Source organism: Bidens hawaiensis, unplaced genomic scaffold, assembly GCF_021521415.1.
Source record: "Bidens hawaiensis isolate Kalapana, Puna unplaced genomic scaffold, B.hawaiensis_p1.1 tig00046859_1, whole genome shotgun sequence".
Classification (NCBI taxonomy): Eukaryota; Viridiplantae; Streptophyta; class Magnoliopsida; order Asterales; family Asteraceae; genus Bidens; species Bidens hawaiensis.
This window is the reverse complement of record NW_027498376.1, coordinates 1-16,929: the sequence shown is the minus strand read 5'-3', so window position 1 is coordinate 16,929 and position 16,929 is coordinate 1. Positions and strand designations below refer to the sequence as shown.

Below are 16,929 nucleotides of genomic sequence, written 5' to 3'. Positions count from 1 at the left end.
GTCTATTACTCGTAACTCGATCTTATACTCAAAATAAAAGTATACTTGAAATATCAAATATTAAACTAACAACTTCAAGTTTCTTACAACTTAAACATATTGTTTAGTATTTCTTACATTTGTTATGATTACATGATATATTTAAATATTTTGTTCAAATGTAGATAAACATGCAAGTTTAGTTAATCAAACGGGTATCACCTACTACAATATTTATCTTTAACCCCTAAAATTTTATAAAAACCATACGTGATCGATTATCCAAATACATGTGCCTAGTGTTTAGAGTTTCAGCTTTTCTCATATGCTTCGAGTTCATGTCTCTAGGGGTGAGCAAAAAATGGTTCGGAACCGTCAGAACGGAGGAACCGGAACCGAACCGGTGCCTTAGAACCGCTAATGTGTGTACTGGTTCGGTTCTCGGTTCTTAGAATTTGCATTAAACAGTTCCCGGTTCGGTTCCGGGTAAAACCGGCGGTTCTAGACTCGGAACCGAAGAACCGGAATATTCAAAATGTTTTAAATAAATTTACCAATCCCTATTTTTTATAGAGTAACTTATTAACCGGCGTCCATTCAATCATTTTTTTAATTCAAATCTTCTTTCTTTAAGTTCAAGAACTAGCAACCATGATCATTTTTTATTTAAGCTATCAAGGTAATTTAATATAAAATGATAAGAATATATGATCTTCCATTAATCTATCGTTGCTAATGATTTATTTAACTTCAACACTTAGGTTTTACTAAAAAGTATAACGAATGTTCATGTTGTAATTTAAATTAGTTTTACCGTGAAAGAAGACATACAATTGTATAAACTTGTTTTGCAATTTGCAAAGTTTGCATGACTCATTTGATAAATAAATGATCGAACCGGTTCTAGCCAGAACCGATTAACGAGAACCGGCTTTAGCGGTTCTGGAACCGAACCGGTTTACTATAATAGGTTCCGGTTCTATTTTCCCTCATTTTCGGTTCCGGTTCCGGTTCAGTTCTCGCGGTTTTGAACAGTTGCACAGTCCTACATGTCTCAACTCTAATGAAGAAGTAATTTAATTAAAGTTTTTATGGGTGCATTTATCTATTGATCGGGACATTTTGGACTTAGGAATTTTGAAATTACTTCTGATAATTATAAACTTATAAGAGCGAACTAATTAGTAACTTACATCTTATATTTTTTTTTCATTTTAAAAATGTATACATTCTTACATATTACATATATTCTTAGTTATCTATTAACTTATGATATTCTCTCTTTTTCACGCCCAAGAGATCAATAGACACATCCATTACATATACTCTTAGTTATCTATTAACTTAATTTACCCCTTTGGTATCTAATTCATCATCTTAATAATTTGAAAGATATTGTTTACATTTATCATGCCCATAAGATAAATATGTAATTCAACATATTAACAAGGAGACATCCTTAATTAAATAACTCTTATTTGCCTATAATACACATTATCATTATTATGATGCAACTTTAAAGATTCCAGTTATTTTACTTGAATCCAAACCAAACATCTTTTGAAGATTCTCGTACCTAACAAACTACATTTTTCAATCTCCTTGATCTACTTACTGTGAGCCGGAGCCCACATTTTTCAAATCTTTTATAAAATTTCAGTTTTATAGTTCTTTTAATTTAAACTTGACACTAAATTATGAAATTAGAAAAACATAGAATTTTTAGAGGGTGATTCAGTCTCGGATCAATGCTAAAACCCGACCAGAAAACTCAGACTGACCCAAGCCCAAAGCGACCGAACTCTTAGAGGTTTTGAAGCTGATATATTGCATTGCATTGATATCAAATGTCAATTAAAAAGATTTGTAGACAAAAGTTATACCAAACAAAATTGTCATATCTATTTGGTTGAACAAAAAAAAATAAAAAATTCAACAGTTATTAATTTAAGTTATGTGAAAAAGAAATATATTCTATGCAAACCTTTTGCGTATAAACTGTATGGATGTTAATTGTTAAATAGTGTATGTGGTCACAAAAATTTCATTTTATTTTCGTTTTTATAAGGAATAATAACAAGGCACCGCCATAATAATATGCACACATCTTGCTCTTTTTTATTTATATATAAAATAGATAATGCGAATGATCAGTCACATTTGGAAGAGATTCCGTTAAATATGTGACATGAACAACACATACTTGCGAAGGAGCCCATCTACATCATTCATTAATGTCACATGAACATGTTTTTGCAACACAACATATCCTTAATCCTTTAACACTTTATTAATACACCTTAAAACATCATGCATTCATGCATGATGGCTTCACTTTATCTTAATGAAAACACTATATATTCTATATAAATTGCCTCACAAATTGTTAAAACTAACAATCAACTTTTGATTTTGATAAGATAGCTAGGCTAAGGCTACATATATATGTGTTCATAAAATGCCTCATTCACCCCTACAAGAAGCTTCCAACATTTCACCAATTATTCTATGTCCCATTGCATCCTCAGCCACATAATCACCAACACCAAGTCATGTCCTTTTCATTATTTCAATATTTCACTAGGTTTTTCACTAGTGATCCCCACAGTCTGTGTGTAATGACTGTTATATCCCTGTCTCTTGCACCTTTTAGGCCTAAGGTTCATATCCATTTTGGCTACTTATTTCCTTAACTATGAGTATTGGTTGTGGATCAAAAGCACCAATGTATTTAATGTTACAAAGTCCATTATTATGACCCTTGCAACCATAGTAAAAACTTGACATGATTGTAGCTAGGCATATTAAAGTTGCTTCATGTTGCTATATATAATGCAGGATTGATCATGTTAGCAATCAAGAATGCTCAGTTATTATTATTATTATTATTATTATTATTAATATTATCATGATGGATGTACAACAAGAGGAAGCTGCAATGGTTACAACTCATGACAAGATCCCTGCAAAGAAGAAGGAGCTCATGAATACTGTCATGAAGAGGACAAGTGAATGGTTTGATTGATCTGATTCTTTTTAGTTATTATTCAACGATTACGAGTTAAAAGTGTTAAGTTTTCCTATACTTTTATGCTGGATTTTCTCCCAAGAGATCTCGAGTGACGTTATTTTCCACGTGCAAGGCGTTTCTTTTTCGTTACACAAGGTACAACTTGATGCATTTTGCACCTTTTGGTTGTTGCATATTGTGCAAGTGAAGCTTGAATTTTGAAACTTGTTATGCAGTATCCGTTAATGTCGAAGTGCGGTTACATAAGGAAACTGATGTCAAAGGAGGCTGATCATGCAGTCAAAATCGATGATGTCCCGGGTGGGCATGTGGGATTTGAACTTGCAGCAAAGTTTTGTTATGGGATAAACTTTGAATTAACGGTTGAAAACATTGCAATGGCAAGATGTGTGGCTGAGTTTCTTGAAATGACAGACGAGTATTCAGTTGGAAACCTTGTGTCACGAACCGAGGGTTATATAAATGAAGTTGGACTTAATTCGTTTGCTGGTGCGGTTACAATATTACAGTCATCAGAAAGCTACTTACCGGTTTCTGAAAATGTGAAACTGATCACCCGTTGTGTGGATGCAATAGCACTCATAGTGACCAAAGAAAGCCAGTTTTGTTTGTCGGGTAGTGTCGAGTGTAGTAGCGAAGGCTTGGATTCATCTTCGTCTTCTTTGTTTCACTTAAAAGAAGTTGTGGATTGGTGGGCTGAAGACTTCGTAGTTCTTAGCATACATACATTTCAAAGGGTTCTTCTAGCAATGATTTCAAGGGGGTTTAATAAGTATGCACTTGGTCCGATTCTTATGCTTTATGCCCGCAAATGTCTTCAAGATTTGGTATAAATCTCTATATTATCCTTGTTACAATTTTCACATGTTTTGTTATAGTTCACATGTGAACGGGTTGATTCGGGTTATATTTTATATAATGGTTGAACGCGTTATCTTAAGGAAATTGGTCAAATAGATCGAAAGTTATATATAAAATCTTATATCTCTTTTTATTTAAAACAAGTTGGATTGTAATATTAATAATATCATTTTTGCAAAATATTTAATATGCTAAATCTGTATATGGATACAAACTGTTTGCATGGTGGTCCAAGCTCTAAAAAGTAACCAATTTAACTCGAACCTGTTTTGATCCGTTATCCGTCAAGCAGGAGATTTCAGGAAAGGGGAAGAACAAAAATGTGCCAAATCAAGAAAACGAAAAGCGGGTTATTTTAGAAACAATAGTTGGTCTCTTGCCAAGGGAAAAAAATGCAATATCAACTAATTTCCTTTCGTTGCTACTTCGGTCAGCAATATACCTCGAGACAACGGTTGCATGTAGGTTAGATTTAGAGAAAAGAATGGGGTTACAGCTTGGGCAAGCTGTGTTAGACGATATATTGATTCCTTCTTTTCGGTTTGATGGTGACACTTTGTTTGATGTCGACACCGTGCAACGAATTTTAATGAACTTTGAAGAATTTGAGGGTGCGCATGATGACATTGAGAAAGTTGGGAAGCTTATGGAGAGTTATCTTGCTGAAATAGCTGCTGATTGTAACTTGCCACTATCAAAATTTATGAATCTTGCTGAACATGTACCAAGTCAAAGGGCCACAGATGATGGCATGTATAAAGCCATTGATATCTACTTAAAGGTAGCATCTTTTTTCATTATTTTTATAAAATCTTGCATAAAGGTTAACAATTAGGATCAAGAACTATGTTGTTGAATGTATAAAGTCATTCATATCTATTTTAAGGTAACATCTTTTTCATTATTTTTATAAAATCTTGCATAAAGTTAAGATTAGCAATTAGATCAAGAACTATGTTTTGGAATGTATACAGCCATTATATCTACTTAGAGGTAATATCTTTTTTTCATTATTTTTATGTAATCATGCATAAACATTAGCAATTTAGATCAAGAACTATATGTTTTGGAATGTATAAAGCCATTAATATCCACTTAAAGTTAACATCTTTTTACATTGTTTTTTAAAAAAGTGTTGCATAAAGATTATCAATTAGGATCAAGAACTATGTGTCGGAATCTTGCAGGCTCATCCGGCTTTAGGGGATACAGAAAGAAAGAAGCTTTGCAGTTTGATAAACTGTCAAAAGCTAACTAGTGAGGCATGTGCTCATGCTGCCAAAAATGAGAGGCTTTCTGTAGGAACAGTTGTTCAAGTTCTTTACTATGAACAACAACGGTTAAGGGACGCCATTGATGATGGATCTAGATCGAGCCCGATACCAAATGATCTCTCAAGTTTACAAAAAGAAAATAAAGATCTTAAATTGGAGCTTCAAAAGGCGAAAACAAGACTAAAAGAGGTCAATAAATCGCATTCTGATAAGTCACCATCTCGTTCAAAATCAATCATAACCACCGTGTCGAAAAGGTTTTTGAAACTTACTCCATTTTTATGGTTTGATCATGGGGTTTCAAATTCCAGTACAAGAAGCAAGGATAAGGTTACTAAAGTTAGAAGACATTCTGTTTCTTGAATGCCACCATGCAATACTGTTTAGGTGTTTGGTGTCATGTATACTTCAAATTAATGTCTTGTTGAAATCCTAGTATGTAATTATATTTATACATAAATGTATATGTATATGTAAGTTGAACGTTGAGTTTGTATCTTGAAAGGTATATCATGTTAATTAGAAATTTTAAAATAAACAATATATTCAATAATGAATGAAGGAGTACCTACATATGGACTTCAGATATGTTTTGAAAAGAGAAGACAATGATGTTACATATTGTACCATGTGAACAAAATGAAGATTATGTTATATATGAATATTTACTTTGTGGAGCCTTGTCAATTATAAAAATGCATGTTTAAAACTTATATATTAAATCATTTTGCCATTACAACCGCTACACAACGAAAAACAATATATATACGAACTACCTTATCTCACGGATTTGTTTGGATGTCTAAAGAATGAGCATAGAGTATGTAAATTTATTTGTATAGCATATATTTATGAATACCGTTGGAAGTGAAAATTTTGAAAGCGACGTGACAATTTTACGACAACGGATTAACAATGGCTTAAAAGACGGGCATTATTTTGAAGTAGTTGGTATAGATAACTTGGTTAGTTAACTTTCAAAACACTGTTTTAAGGACTTTATAGCTAGCTATTTATGTCATCGGAGATCTAGAGTATCAATGTATGTGAAACGTCTACTAGAAAACATGCTTTAATTAATATTATTATTACATCCGTCTCGGTCAAATTGTCCTAATAAAAAATATATATATATTTAAGTTAGATTAAATTATTGTTTTTCTTTTACCAAATGACGACCCCGGGATCCGTTCGAAATTTTGTCATTATTGCCAAAAAGATATGTACACGACCCGGCGAAAAAACTGAGTATGGGTCGAACCGCTGAATCAGATCATAAATTCGGTCTTGGAGACTAACACACAATATCTTATGATCCTACAAAAGTATCAACTAAATTATTATGCCCTGACGTCACCCCGTGGCCCGTTCGAAATTTTGCCAGTATTGCCAAAGGGGTATGTACACGAGTTGGAGAAAAAACTGAATATGGGTCGAACCACTGAATCGGATCATAAATTCGGTCTTGGAGACTTCCATACAATATTTTTGACCCTATGAAAGAATCAGATAAATAATTATGCCCTGACGCCACCCCTCGGCGCGTTCAAAATTTTGCCAGTATTGCCAAAAGGGTATGTACACGAGCCGGAGGAAAAACTGAGTATGGGTCGAACCACTTAATCGGATCATAAATTCGGTCTTGGAGACTACCATACATATCTTATGACAATATGAAATAATCAGATCAATAATTATGCCCTGATGCTATCCCGGGGCCCGTTCGAAATTTTGCCACTATTGCCAAAGGGTATGTACACGAGCCGGAGAAAAAACTGAGTATGGGTCGAACCAATGAATCGGATAAGAAATTCGGTCTTGGTGACCTCCATACAAAAATTTACGACCCTACGAAAGAATCGGATCAATAATTATGTCCTGACACTACCCCGGGGCCCGTTTGAAATTTTACCAGTATTGCCAAAAGGGTATGTACACGAGCCGGAGAAAAAACTTAGTATGGGTCGAACCACTGAATCAGATCATAAATTCGGTCTTGGAGACTTCCATAGAATATTTTATGACCCTACTAAAGTATCGGATAAATAATTTTGCCTTGACGCTACCACGGGGCCCGTTCGAAATTTTGCCACTATTGCCAAAGGGGTAGGTACACGAGCCGGAGAAAAAACTGAGTGTGGGTCGAACCACTGAATCGGATCAGAAATTCGCTCTTGGAGACTTCCATAAAATATTTTATGACCCTACGAAAAAATCGGATTATTAATTATTCCCTGACGCCACCCTTGGGCCCGTTCGAAATTTTGCCAGTATTGCCAAATGGGTATGTTCACCGAACCGGAGGAAAAACTGAGTATGGGTCGAACCGCTAAATCGGATCAAAAATTCGGTCTTGGAGACTTCCATACAATAATTTACGACCCCACGAAAGAATCAGATCAATAATTATGCCCTAACGCCACCCCGTGACCCCTTCGAAATTTTGCCAGTATTGCCAAAGGGGCACGCTCACCGAGCCGTAGGAAAAACTGAGTATGGGTCGAACCACTGAATCGGATCAGAAATTCGGTCTTCGAGACTTTCATACAATATTTTATGACCCTACGAAAGAATCGGATCAATAATTATGCCCTGACGCCACCCTGGGGCCCTTTCGAAATTTTGCCAGTATTGCCAAAGGGGTATGTTCACCGAGCCGGAGGAAAAACTAAGTATGGGTCGAACCACTGAATCAGATCAGAAATTCGGTCTTGGAGACTTCAATACAATAATTTACGACCCTATGAAAGAATCAGAACAATAATTATGCCCTGACGCCACCCCGGCGGCCCGTTCGAAACTTTGCAAGTATTGTCAAAGGGGTATGTTCACCGAGCCGGAGCAAAAACTGAGTATGGTTCGAACCACTGAATCGGATCAGAAATTCGTTCTTGGAGACTTCCATACAATATTTTTTTACCTTACGAAATAATCGGATCAATAATAATGCCCTGACGCCACCCCTGGGCCCGTTCGAATTTTTACCAGCATTGCTAAAGTGGTATGTTCACAAGCCGGAGGAAAAACTGTGTATGGGCCGAACCACTGACTCGAATAAAAAATTCGGTCTTGGAGACCTCCATAAAATATTTTATGACCCTACGAAAGAATCAGATCAATAATTATGCCCTGACGCCACCCCCGGGGCCCGTTCGAAACTTTGCCAGTATTGCCAAAGGGGTATGTTCACCAAGCCGGAGAAAAAACTGTGTATGGGTCGAACCACTGAATCGGATTAGAAATTAGGTCTTGGAGACTTCCATACAATATTTTATAACCCTACGAAAGAATCGGGTCAATAATTATGCCCTGACGCCACCCTTGGGCCCGTTCGAAATTTTGCCAAAGGGGTATGTTTACCGAGCCGGAGGAAAAACTGAGTATGGATCGAACCACTGAATCGGATCAGAAATACGGTCTTGGAGACTTTCATACAATATTTTATGACCTTACGAATGAATCGGCAATAATTATGCCCTGACGCCACCCCCGAGGCCCGTTCGAAATTTTGTCAGTATTGCCAAAGGGATATGTTCACGAGCCGGACGAAAAACTGAGTATAGGCCGAAATACTGAATCGGATCAGAAATTCGGGGATCAGAATTTTGGTCTTAGAGACCTTCATACAATATTTTATGACCTTACGAAAAAAACGGATCAATAAATATGCCCTGACGCCACCCCGCGGCCCGTTCGAACCTTTGCCAATATTGCCAAAGGGGTATGTTCACCGAGTAGGAAAAAGAACTGAGTATGGATCGAACCACTGAATCAGATCAGGAATTCGTTTATGGAGATTTCCATACAATATTTTTTGACCCTACGAAAGAATCAAATCAATAATTATGCTCTGACGCCACCCCTCGGCCCGTTTGAAATATTTCCAGTATTGCCATAGAGGTATGTTCACAGATCCGGAGAAAAAACTGAGTATGGGTCGAAACACTAAATCGAATCAGGTTTTTGGTCTTGGTGACTTCCATACAATTTTTTTTACTCTATGAAAGAATCAGATTAATAATAATGCCCTGACACCACACCGCAGCCCGTTCGAAATTTTGTCTGTATTGCCAAAGGGGTATGCTCACCAAGCCGGAGGAAAAACTGAGTATGGGTCGAACTACTTAATCGGATTAGAAATTCGGTCTTGGTGACCTCCATACAATAATTTACGACCCTACGAAAGAATCAGATCAATAATTATGCCCTGACGCCACCGCACGGTCCGTTCGAAATTTTGCCAGTATTGCCAAAAGGGTATGTTTACTGAGCCGGAGAAAAATCTGAGTATGGGTCGAACACTGAATCGAATCAGAAATTCGATCTAGGTGACCTCCATACACTATTTTATGACCCTACGAATGAAGCGGATCAATAATAATGCCCTGACGCCACCCCCGCGGCCCGTTCAAAATTTTGCAAGTATTGCCAACGTGGTATGTTCACTGAGCAAGAGAAAAAACTGAGTATGGGTGTAACCACTGAATCGGATCAGAAATTCGGTCATGATGACCTCCGTACATTAATTTATGACTCTAAGAAAGAATCAAATCAATAATTATGATCTGACGCCACCGTGTAGCCCGTTCGAAAGTTTTCCAATATTGCCAAACGGGTATGTTCACTGAGCCTAATAAAAACCTGAGTATGGGTCGAACCACTGAATCAGATCGGAAATCCGGTCTTGGTGACCTCCATACAATATTTTATGACCTTACGAAAGAATCAGATCAATAATTATGCGGCCCGTTCGAAATTTTGCCAGTATTCCCAAAGGGGTATGTTCACTGAGCCGGAGGAAAAACTGAGTATGGGTTGAACCACTAAATCGGATCAAAAATTCGGTCTTGGAGACTTCCATACAATAATTTACGACCCTAATAAAGAATCAGATAAAAAATTATGCCCTGACGCCACCCCGCGACACGTTCGAAACTTTGCCAGTATTGCCAAAGGGGTATGTTCACCGAGTTGGAGCAAAAACTGAGTGTGGTTCGAACAACTGAATCAGATCCGAAATTTGTTCTTTGAGACTTCCATACAATATTTTATGACCCTAAAAAACAATCGGATCAACACTTATGACATGACGCCACTCCGCGGCCCGTTCTAAATTTTACCAGTGTTGCTAAAGGGTTATGTTCACTGAGCCGGAGATAAAACTGAGTATGGGTCGAACCGCTTAATCGGATCAGAAATTCGATCTTGATGACCTCCGTACAATATTTTATGACCCTACGAAAGAATCGGATCAATAAATATGACCTGACGCCACCTCGCGGTCCGTTCGAAATTTTGCCATTATTGCCAAAGGGGTATGTTCACCGAGCCGGAGAAAAACTGAGTATGGTTCGAACCACTGAATCAGATCAGAAATTCGTTCTTCGAGACTTCCATACAATAATTTACGGCCCTACGAAAGAATCAGATCAATAATTATGCCTGACACCACCCCGTGGCACGTTCGAAATTTTGCCAGTATTGCCATAAGGATGTTCACCGAGCCGGAGGAAAAACAGAATATGTGTCGAACCACTGAATCGGATCAGAAATTCTATCTAGGAGACTTCCATATAATATTTTATGACCTTACGAAAGAATCAGATAAATAATTATGCCCCGACGCCACCCCGTGTCCCGTTCGAATTTTAGCCAGTATTGGCAAAGGGGTATGTTAACAAGCTGGAGGAAAAACGTAGTATGGGCCGAACAACTGAATCATATAAGAAATTCGGCCTTGGAGACCTCCATGCAATATTTTATGACCCTACGAAAGAATCAGATAAATAATTATGCCCAGATGGCACCCCGCGGCCCGTTCGAAACTTTGCCAGTGTTGCCAAAGGGGTATGTTCACCGTGCCGGAGAAAAAACTGAGTATGGTTCGAACCACTGAATCGGATCAGAAATTCGGTCTTGGAGACTTCCATACAATAATTTACGACCCTACGAAAGAATCAGATCAATAATTATGCCCTAGCGCCAGCCCGCGACACGTTCGAAAGTTTGCCAGAATTGGCAAATAGGTATGTTCACCGAGCCGGAGCAAAAACTGAGTTTGGTTCGAACCACTGAATTGGATTAGAAATTCGTTCTTTGAGACTCCCATACAATATTTTATTACCTTACGAAAGAATCAGATCAATAATTTTACCTTGACGCCACCCCTGGGCCCGTTCGAAATTTTGCAAGTATTGCCAAAGTGGTATGTTCACAAGACAGAGGAAAAACTGTCTATGGGCCGAACCATTACATTGGATCAGAAATTCGGTCTTGGAGACATCCATAAAATATTTTATGACCCTACGAAAGAATCAGATCAATAACTATGCCCTGACGCCACCCCGCGGCCCGTTCGAAATTTTGCCAGTATTGCCAAAAGGTATGTTCACTGAGCCGGAGAAAAATCTGAGTATGGGTCGCACACTGAATCGGATTAGAAATTCGGTCTTGGTGACCTCCATACAATATTTTATGACCCTACGAAAGAATCGGATCAATAATTATGCACTGACGCCACCCTGGGGCTCGTTCAAAACTTTACCAGTATTGCCAATGGGGTATGTTCACCGAGCCGGAGGAAAAACTGAGTATGGGTCGAACCGCTGAATCGGATCAGAAATTCGGTCTTGGAGACTTCCATACAATAATTTACGACCCTACGAAAGAATCAGATCAATAATTATGCCCTAACGCCACCCCGCGGCACGTTCAAAAAGTTTTCCAGTATTTTCAAAGGGGTATGTTCATCGAGCCAGAGCAAAAACTGAGTATGGTTCAAACAACTGAATCGGATCAGAAATTCTTTCTTGGAGATTTCCATACATTATTTTATGACCCTAAGAAAGAATCAGATCAATAATTATGACCTGACAACACCCCGCGGCACGTTCGAAATTTTGGCAGTATTGACAAAGGGGTATGTTCACTAAGCCGGAGAAAAATCTGAGTATGGGTCGAACACCGAATCAGATCAGAAATTCGGTCTTGGTGACCTCCATACAATATTTTATGACCATACGAAAGAATCAGATCAATAATTATGCCCTGACGCCACCCTGGGGCCCGTTCGAAACTTTGTCGTTATTTCCAAAGGGGTATGTTCACCGAGCCGGAGGAAAAACTAAGTATGGGTCGAACCGATGAATCAGATCAGAAATTCGGTCTTGGAGACTTCCATACAATAATTTACGATCCTATGAAAGAATCAGATCAATAATTATGCCCTAAAGCCACCCCGCGGCACGATCAAAAGTTTTCCAGTATTGCCAAATAGCAAAAACTGAGTATGGTTCAAACAACTGAATCGGATCAGAAATTCTTTCTTGGAGACTTCCATACAATATTTTATGACCCTAAGAAAGAATCAGATCAATAATTATGACCTGACGCCACTCCGCGGGCCGATTGAAAGTTTGCTAGTATTGCCAAAGAGGTATGTTCACTAAGCCGGAGAAAAAACCGAGTATGGGTCGAACCACTGAATCGGATCAGAAATTTCGTCTTGGTGACCTCCATACAATATTTTATGACCCTACGAAAGAATCGGATCAATAAATATGCCCTGACGCCACCTCGCGACCCGTTCGAAATTTTGCCAGTATTGCCAAAGGGGTATGTTCACTGAGCCGGAGAAAAAACTGAGTATCGTTTGAACCACTAAATCGGATCAGAAATTCGGTCTTGGTGACCTCTATACAATATTTTAAGACCCTACGAAAGAATCAGATCAATAAATATGCCCTGACGCCACCCCCCCTTGCCCGTTCGAAATTTTGCCAGTATAGCCAAAGAGGTATGTTCACCGAGCCGGAGAAAAACCTGAGTATGGGTCTAACAACTGAATCGGATCAGAATTTCGGTCTTGATGACTTCCGTACAATATTTTATGACCCAAAGTAATAATCGGATAAATAATTATGACCTGACACCACCCCGCGGCCCGTTCGAAAATTTGCCAGTATTGCCAAAAAGGCATGTTCACTGAGCCTGAGAAAAAACTGAGTTTGGGTCGAACCAATAAATCGGATCAGAAATTCGGTCTTGGTGACCTCTATACAATATTTTATAACCCTACAAAATAATCAGATCAATAATTATTTCCTGACGCCACCCTTGGGCCCGTTCGAAATTTTGCCAGTATCGCCAAAGGGGTATGTTCACCGAGCCGGAGGAAAAACTGAGTATGGGTCGAACCGCTGAATCGGATCAAAAATTCGGTCTTGGTGACCTCCATACAATATTTTATGACCATACGAAAGAATCTGATCAATAAATATGCCCTGACGTAACCCCGCGGCCCGTTCTAAATTTCGCTAGTATTGCCAAAGGGGTATGTTCACTAAGCCGGAGAAAAACTGAGTATGGGTCGAACCACTGAATCTGATCAGAATTTTGGTCTTGATGACCTCCGTACAATATTTTATGACCCTAAGAAAGAATCAGACTTATAATTATTACCTGACGCCACCCCCGCGGCCCGTTCGAAATTTTACCAATATTACAAAGGGGTATGTTCACTTAGCCTGAGAAAAAACTGAGTATGGGTCGCACTACTGAGTCAGATCAGAAATTCGGTCTTGGTGACCTCTATACAATATTTTATGACTATACGAAAGAATCAGATCAATAATTATGCTCTGATGCCACCTCGCGGCCCGTTCAAATATTTGCAAGTATTGCCAAAAGGGTATGTTCATTGAGCTGGAGAAAAATCAGAGTATGGGTCGAACACTGAATCGGATCAGAAATTCGGTCTTGGTGACCTCCATTCAATACTTTATGACCCTACGAAAGTATCGGATCAATAGATATGCCATGACGCCAACCAGCGGCTCGTTTTAAATTTTGCCAGTATTGCCAATGGGTGGGTGGAACCACTGAATCTGATCAGAATTTCAGTTTTGATGACCTCCGTACAATATTTTATGAGCCTAAGATAGAATCAGATCAATAATTATGACCTGACGCCACACTGCGGACCGTTCGAAATTTTATCAGTATTGCTAAATGGGTATGTTCACTGAGCCGGAGAAAAAACTGAGTATGAGTCGAACCACTGAATCAGATCAGAAATTCGGTCTTGGTGACCTACATACAATATTTTATGACTCTGCGAAAGAATCGGATCAATAAATATGCCCTGTTGCCATATCGCGGCACGTTCGAAAGTTTGCCAGTATTGCCAAAGGGGTATGTTTATTGAGCCGGAGAAAAATCTGAGTATAGGTCAAACCACTGAATCGAATCAGACATTCGGTCTTGCTGACCTCCGTACAATATTTTATGACCATACGAAAGAACCGGATCTATAATTATAACCTGACACCACCCCGCGGCCCGTTCGAAAATTTGCTAGTATTGCCAAAAGGGTATGTTCACTTAGCCGGTGAAAAAACTGAGTATGAGTCGAACCACTGAATCGGATAAGAAATTCGGTATTGGTGACCTCTATACATTATTTTGTGACCCTACGAAAGAATCGGATCAATAATTATCCACCGAATCAGATCAGAAAGGGGTATGTTCACCGTCAGCCCTAAAAAACTGAGTATGGGGCTATTCACCGAATCTGACCATATTTTCAGTCCTAAAGACGTCCATCTAATACTTTACGACCCTACGAAAGAATCGGATCTATATGAGGTCGTTAGAGCTTTCCCGTGACCCGTTCAAAATTTTGCTACTACGGCCAAAGAGGTATGTTCACCGTCAACACGAAAAAACTGAGTATGGGCTATTCACCGAATCTGACCATATTTTCAGTCCAGGAGACGTCCATGAATACTTTATGACCCTACGAAAGAATCGGATCAATATGAGGTCCCTAAAGCTTTTCCGTGGCCTGTTCTAACTTTTGCTAAAACGGCCAAAGGAGTATGTTCACCGTCAACCCGAAAAAACTGGGGGCTATTCACCGAATCTGACCATATTTTCGGTCATGGAGACGTCCATCGAATACTTTATGACCCTACGTGTTGGGTCAAGAATTTGACCCAAATGAGGAGATTTGACCGAAAACGAAGAATATGGAAGATTGGAATCTTCTCAACCTCCTCAGAAACTGCTAAGTATTGAATCCGAGCACACCTTGGACCTGAGTAAGCTTTTACTTAGCCGAGTACGAGATTTTGCCTCCCGGGCAAGGTTTACTTCAAATAGACTTCCTAAGTGGATATCCGAGTAAGGTAAGTTTTTTATTGATTTTCCGAGTAAGGATCATTGATTTGGCATATCCGAGCAAGGTTCACTTTGTCAAGCAGGATTGTTCTTCAAGACCAAGTATTTTACTCTTCCGAGTATGGTATGGTCAACCAAGTCCAAGAAGCCAAGTAATTGGAAGACCGGGCAAGGTATTCTTTAATAATTATGGTCCGAGTATACTTGATGAGTTAATGGAATATCTCTAAGTTATATCGAGTAAGGTTCTGCTCAAGTAAGGTATGTATTCTCGAGTACGCCTTATCAATAAGTTATTCAATGACAATGAGCCGAACAGGACCATAGAAGAACAAGGTTGCTCGTAAGGATTTGTCGGGCAAAGTTTGATAAGTCCAAGAAGATTGAAGTCTACTCGGTGAATATTTTACTTGGTAAAATATTCTTTAAGTAAAGTCTACCCGGAAACTGATTCCGAGTACACTTCTATGTTTACCAAGTCTGAAGGAAGGCCGAGTACACTGCGTATTCGGAGACTGAAGTTTAATGAAAAGCCTACCCGGAAGACTTGTTTTACACTTAGTTTTATTTTTGAATATGTAATTTGAATATGTACTATCGGATAGGGTTTCTAGAAGGAATGACAGCTGTCTTAGGTTGGCAGGCCTAAAAATAGAATAATTTGGGCACGCCGCAGAGAGAGAGAGAGAGAGAGAGAGAGAGAGAGAGACGGAGAGACAGAATACACACGGCACATTAATTGAGAATATTTTGTGTGTGTAACGGCTGTCCGAGGATTCCTTATAAACCCTAAATCGATTACTCCTTTTGTATGACTAACATTATATAAATGGAAATCTTTTGAGCGAATCCTGTGTGTGTCTTCTATCTTTGAATATTCATTGCAACCGTATGTTTTTTATTGATTCCGCCTTTAACAAACGGTCATCTTTCTAAATATAGTAACCCGTCATTAACTCTCTTGTCAACACGATTAATTTTGTGTGAGTTATGACATGATTGATTAAAGATCCGAGCCGAATCAACCAAAAAAAGTGGGACATGACAGAATCGGATCAAAATGATTTCCCTCGAGATTTTCCGTGGCCCTTTTGAAAGTTTGCTACTACGGCAAAAGGGATATATTCACCGTCAGCGTGAAAAAACTGAGTATGGGGCTATTCACCGAAAATGACCATATTTTCGGTCATGGAGACCTGCATCGAATATTTTATGACCCTAAGAAAGAATCGGATCAAAATGATCTCCCTAAAGCATTCCCGTGGCCCGTTCGAAATTTTGCTACTACGGCCAAAGGGTATGTTCACAGTCAGCCTGGAAAAACTGAGTATGGGGCTATTCACCGAAAATGACGATATTTTCAGTCATGAAGACCCGCATCGAATATTTTATGACCTTACGAAAGAATCGGATCAATTTGATGTCCTTAGAGTTTTCACGTGGCCCGTTCGAAATTTTGCTACTACGGCCAAAAGGGTATGTTCACCGTCAGCGTGAAAAAACTTAGTATGAGGCTATTCACCGAAAATGACCATATTTCAGTCATGGAGACCTGCATCGAATATTTTATGACCCTAAGAAAGAATCGGATCAAAATGATGTCCC

The 16,929-nt window shown here is 38.7% G+C and overlaps 1 protein-coding gene across 3 annotated transcripts; it reads left to right on the top strand.

Annotated features, from left to right (window-relative positions):
- The first annotated feature begins 2,887 nt into the window (after positions 1–2,887).
- Positions 2,888–5,545, top strand: LOC143596696 (BTB/POZ domain-containing protein SR1IP1-like). 3 transcript variants are annotated; one of them, XM_077075404.1, is made up of 5 exons: positions 2,888–2,994; positions 3,055–3,145; positions 3,226–3,837; positions 4,164–4,652; positions 5,059–5,545. In XM_077075404.1, exons 1-5 carry the CDS (start codon positions 2,888–2,890, stop codon positions 5,506–5,508), a joined length of 1,749 nt encoding a protein of 582 aa, XP_076931519.1. In that variant the 3' UTR covers positions 5,509–5,545. The 3 variants fall into 3 exon arrangements, with proteins under 3 accessions (XP_076931519.1, XP_076931517.1, XP_076931518.1); XM_077075403.1 differs by lacking the exon at positions 2,888–2,994 and having other exon boundaries at positions 3,077–3,145; XM_077075402.1 differs by lacking the exon at positions 2,888–2,994 and having other exon boundaries at positions 3,007–3,837.
- The last annotated feature ends 11,384 nt before the right edge of the window (positions 5,546–16,929 follow it).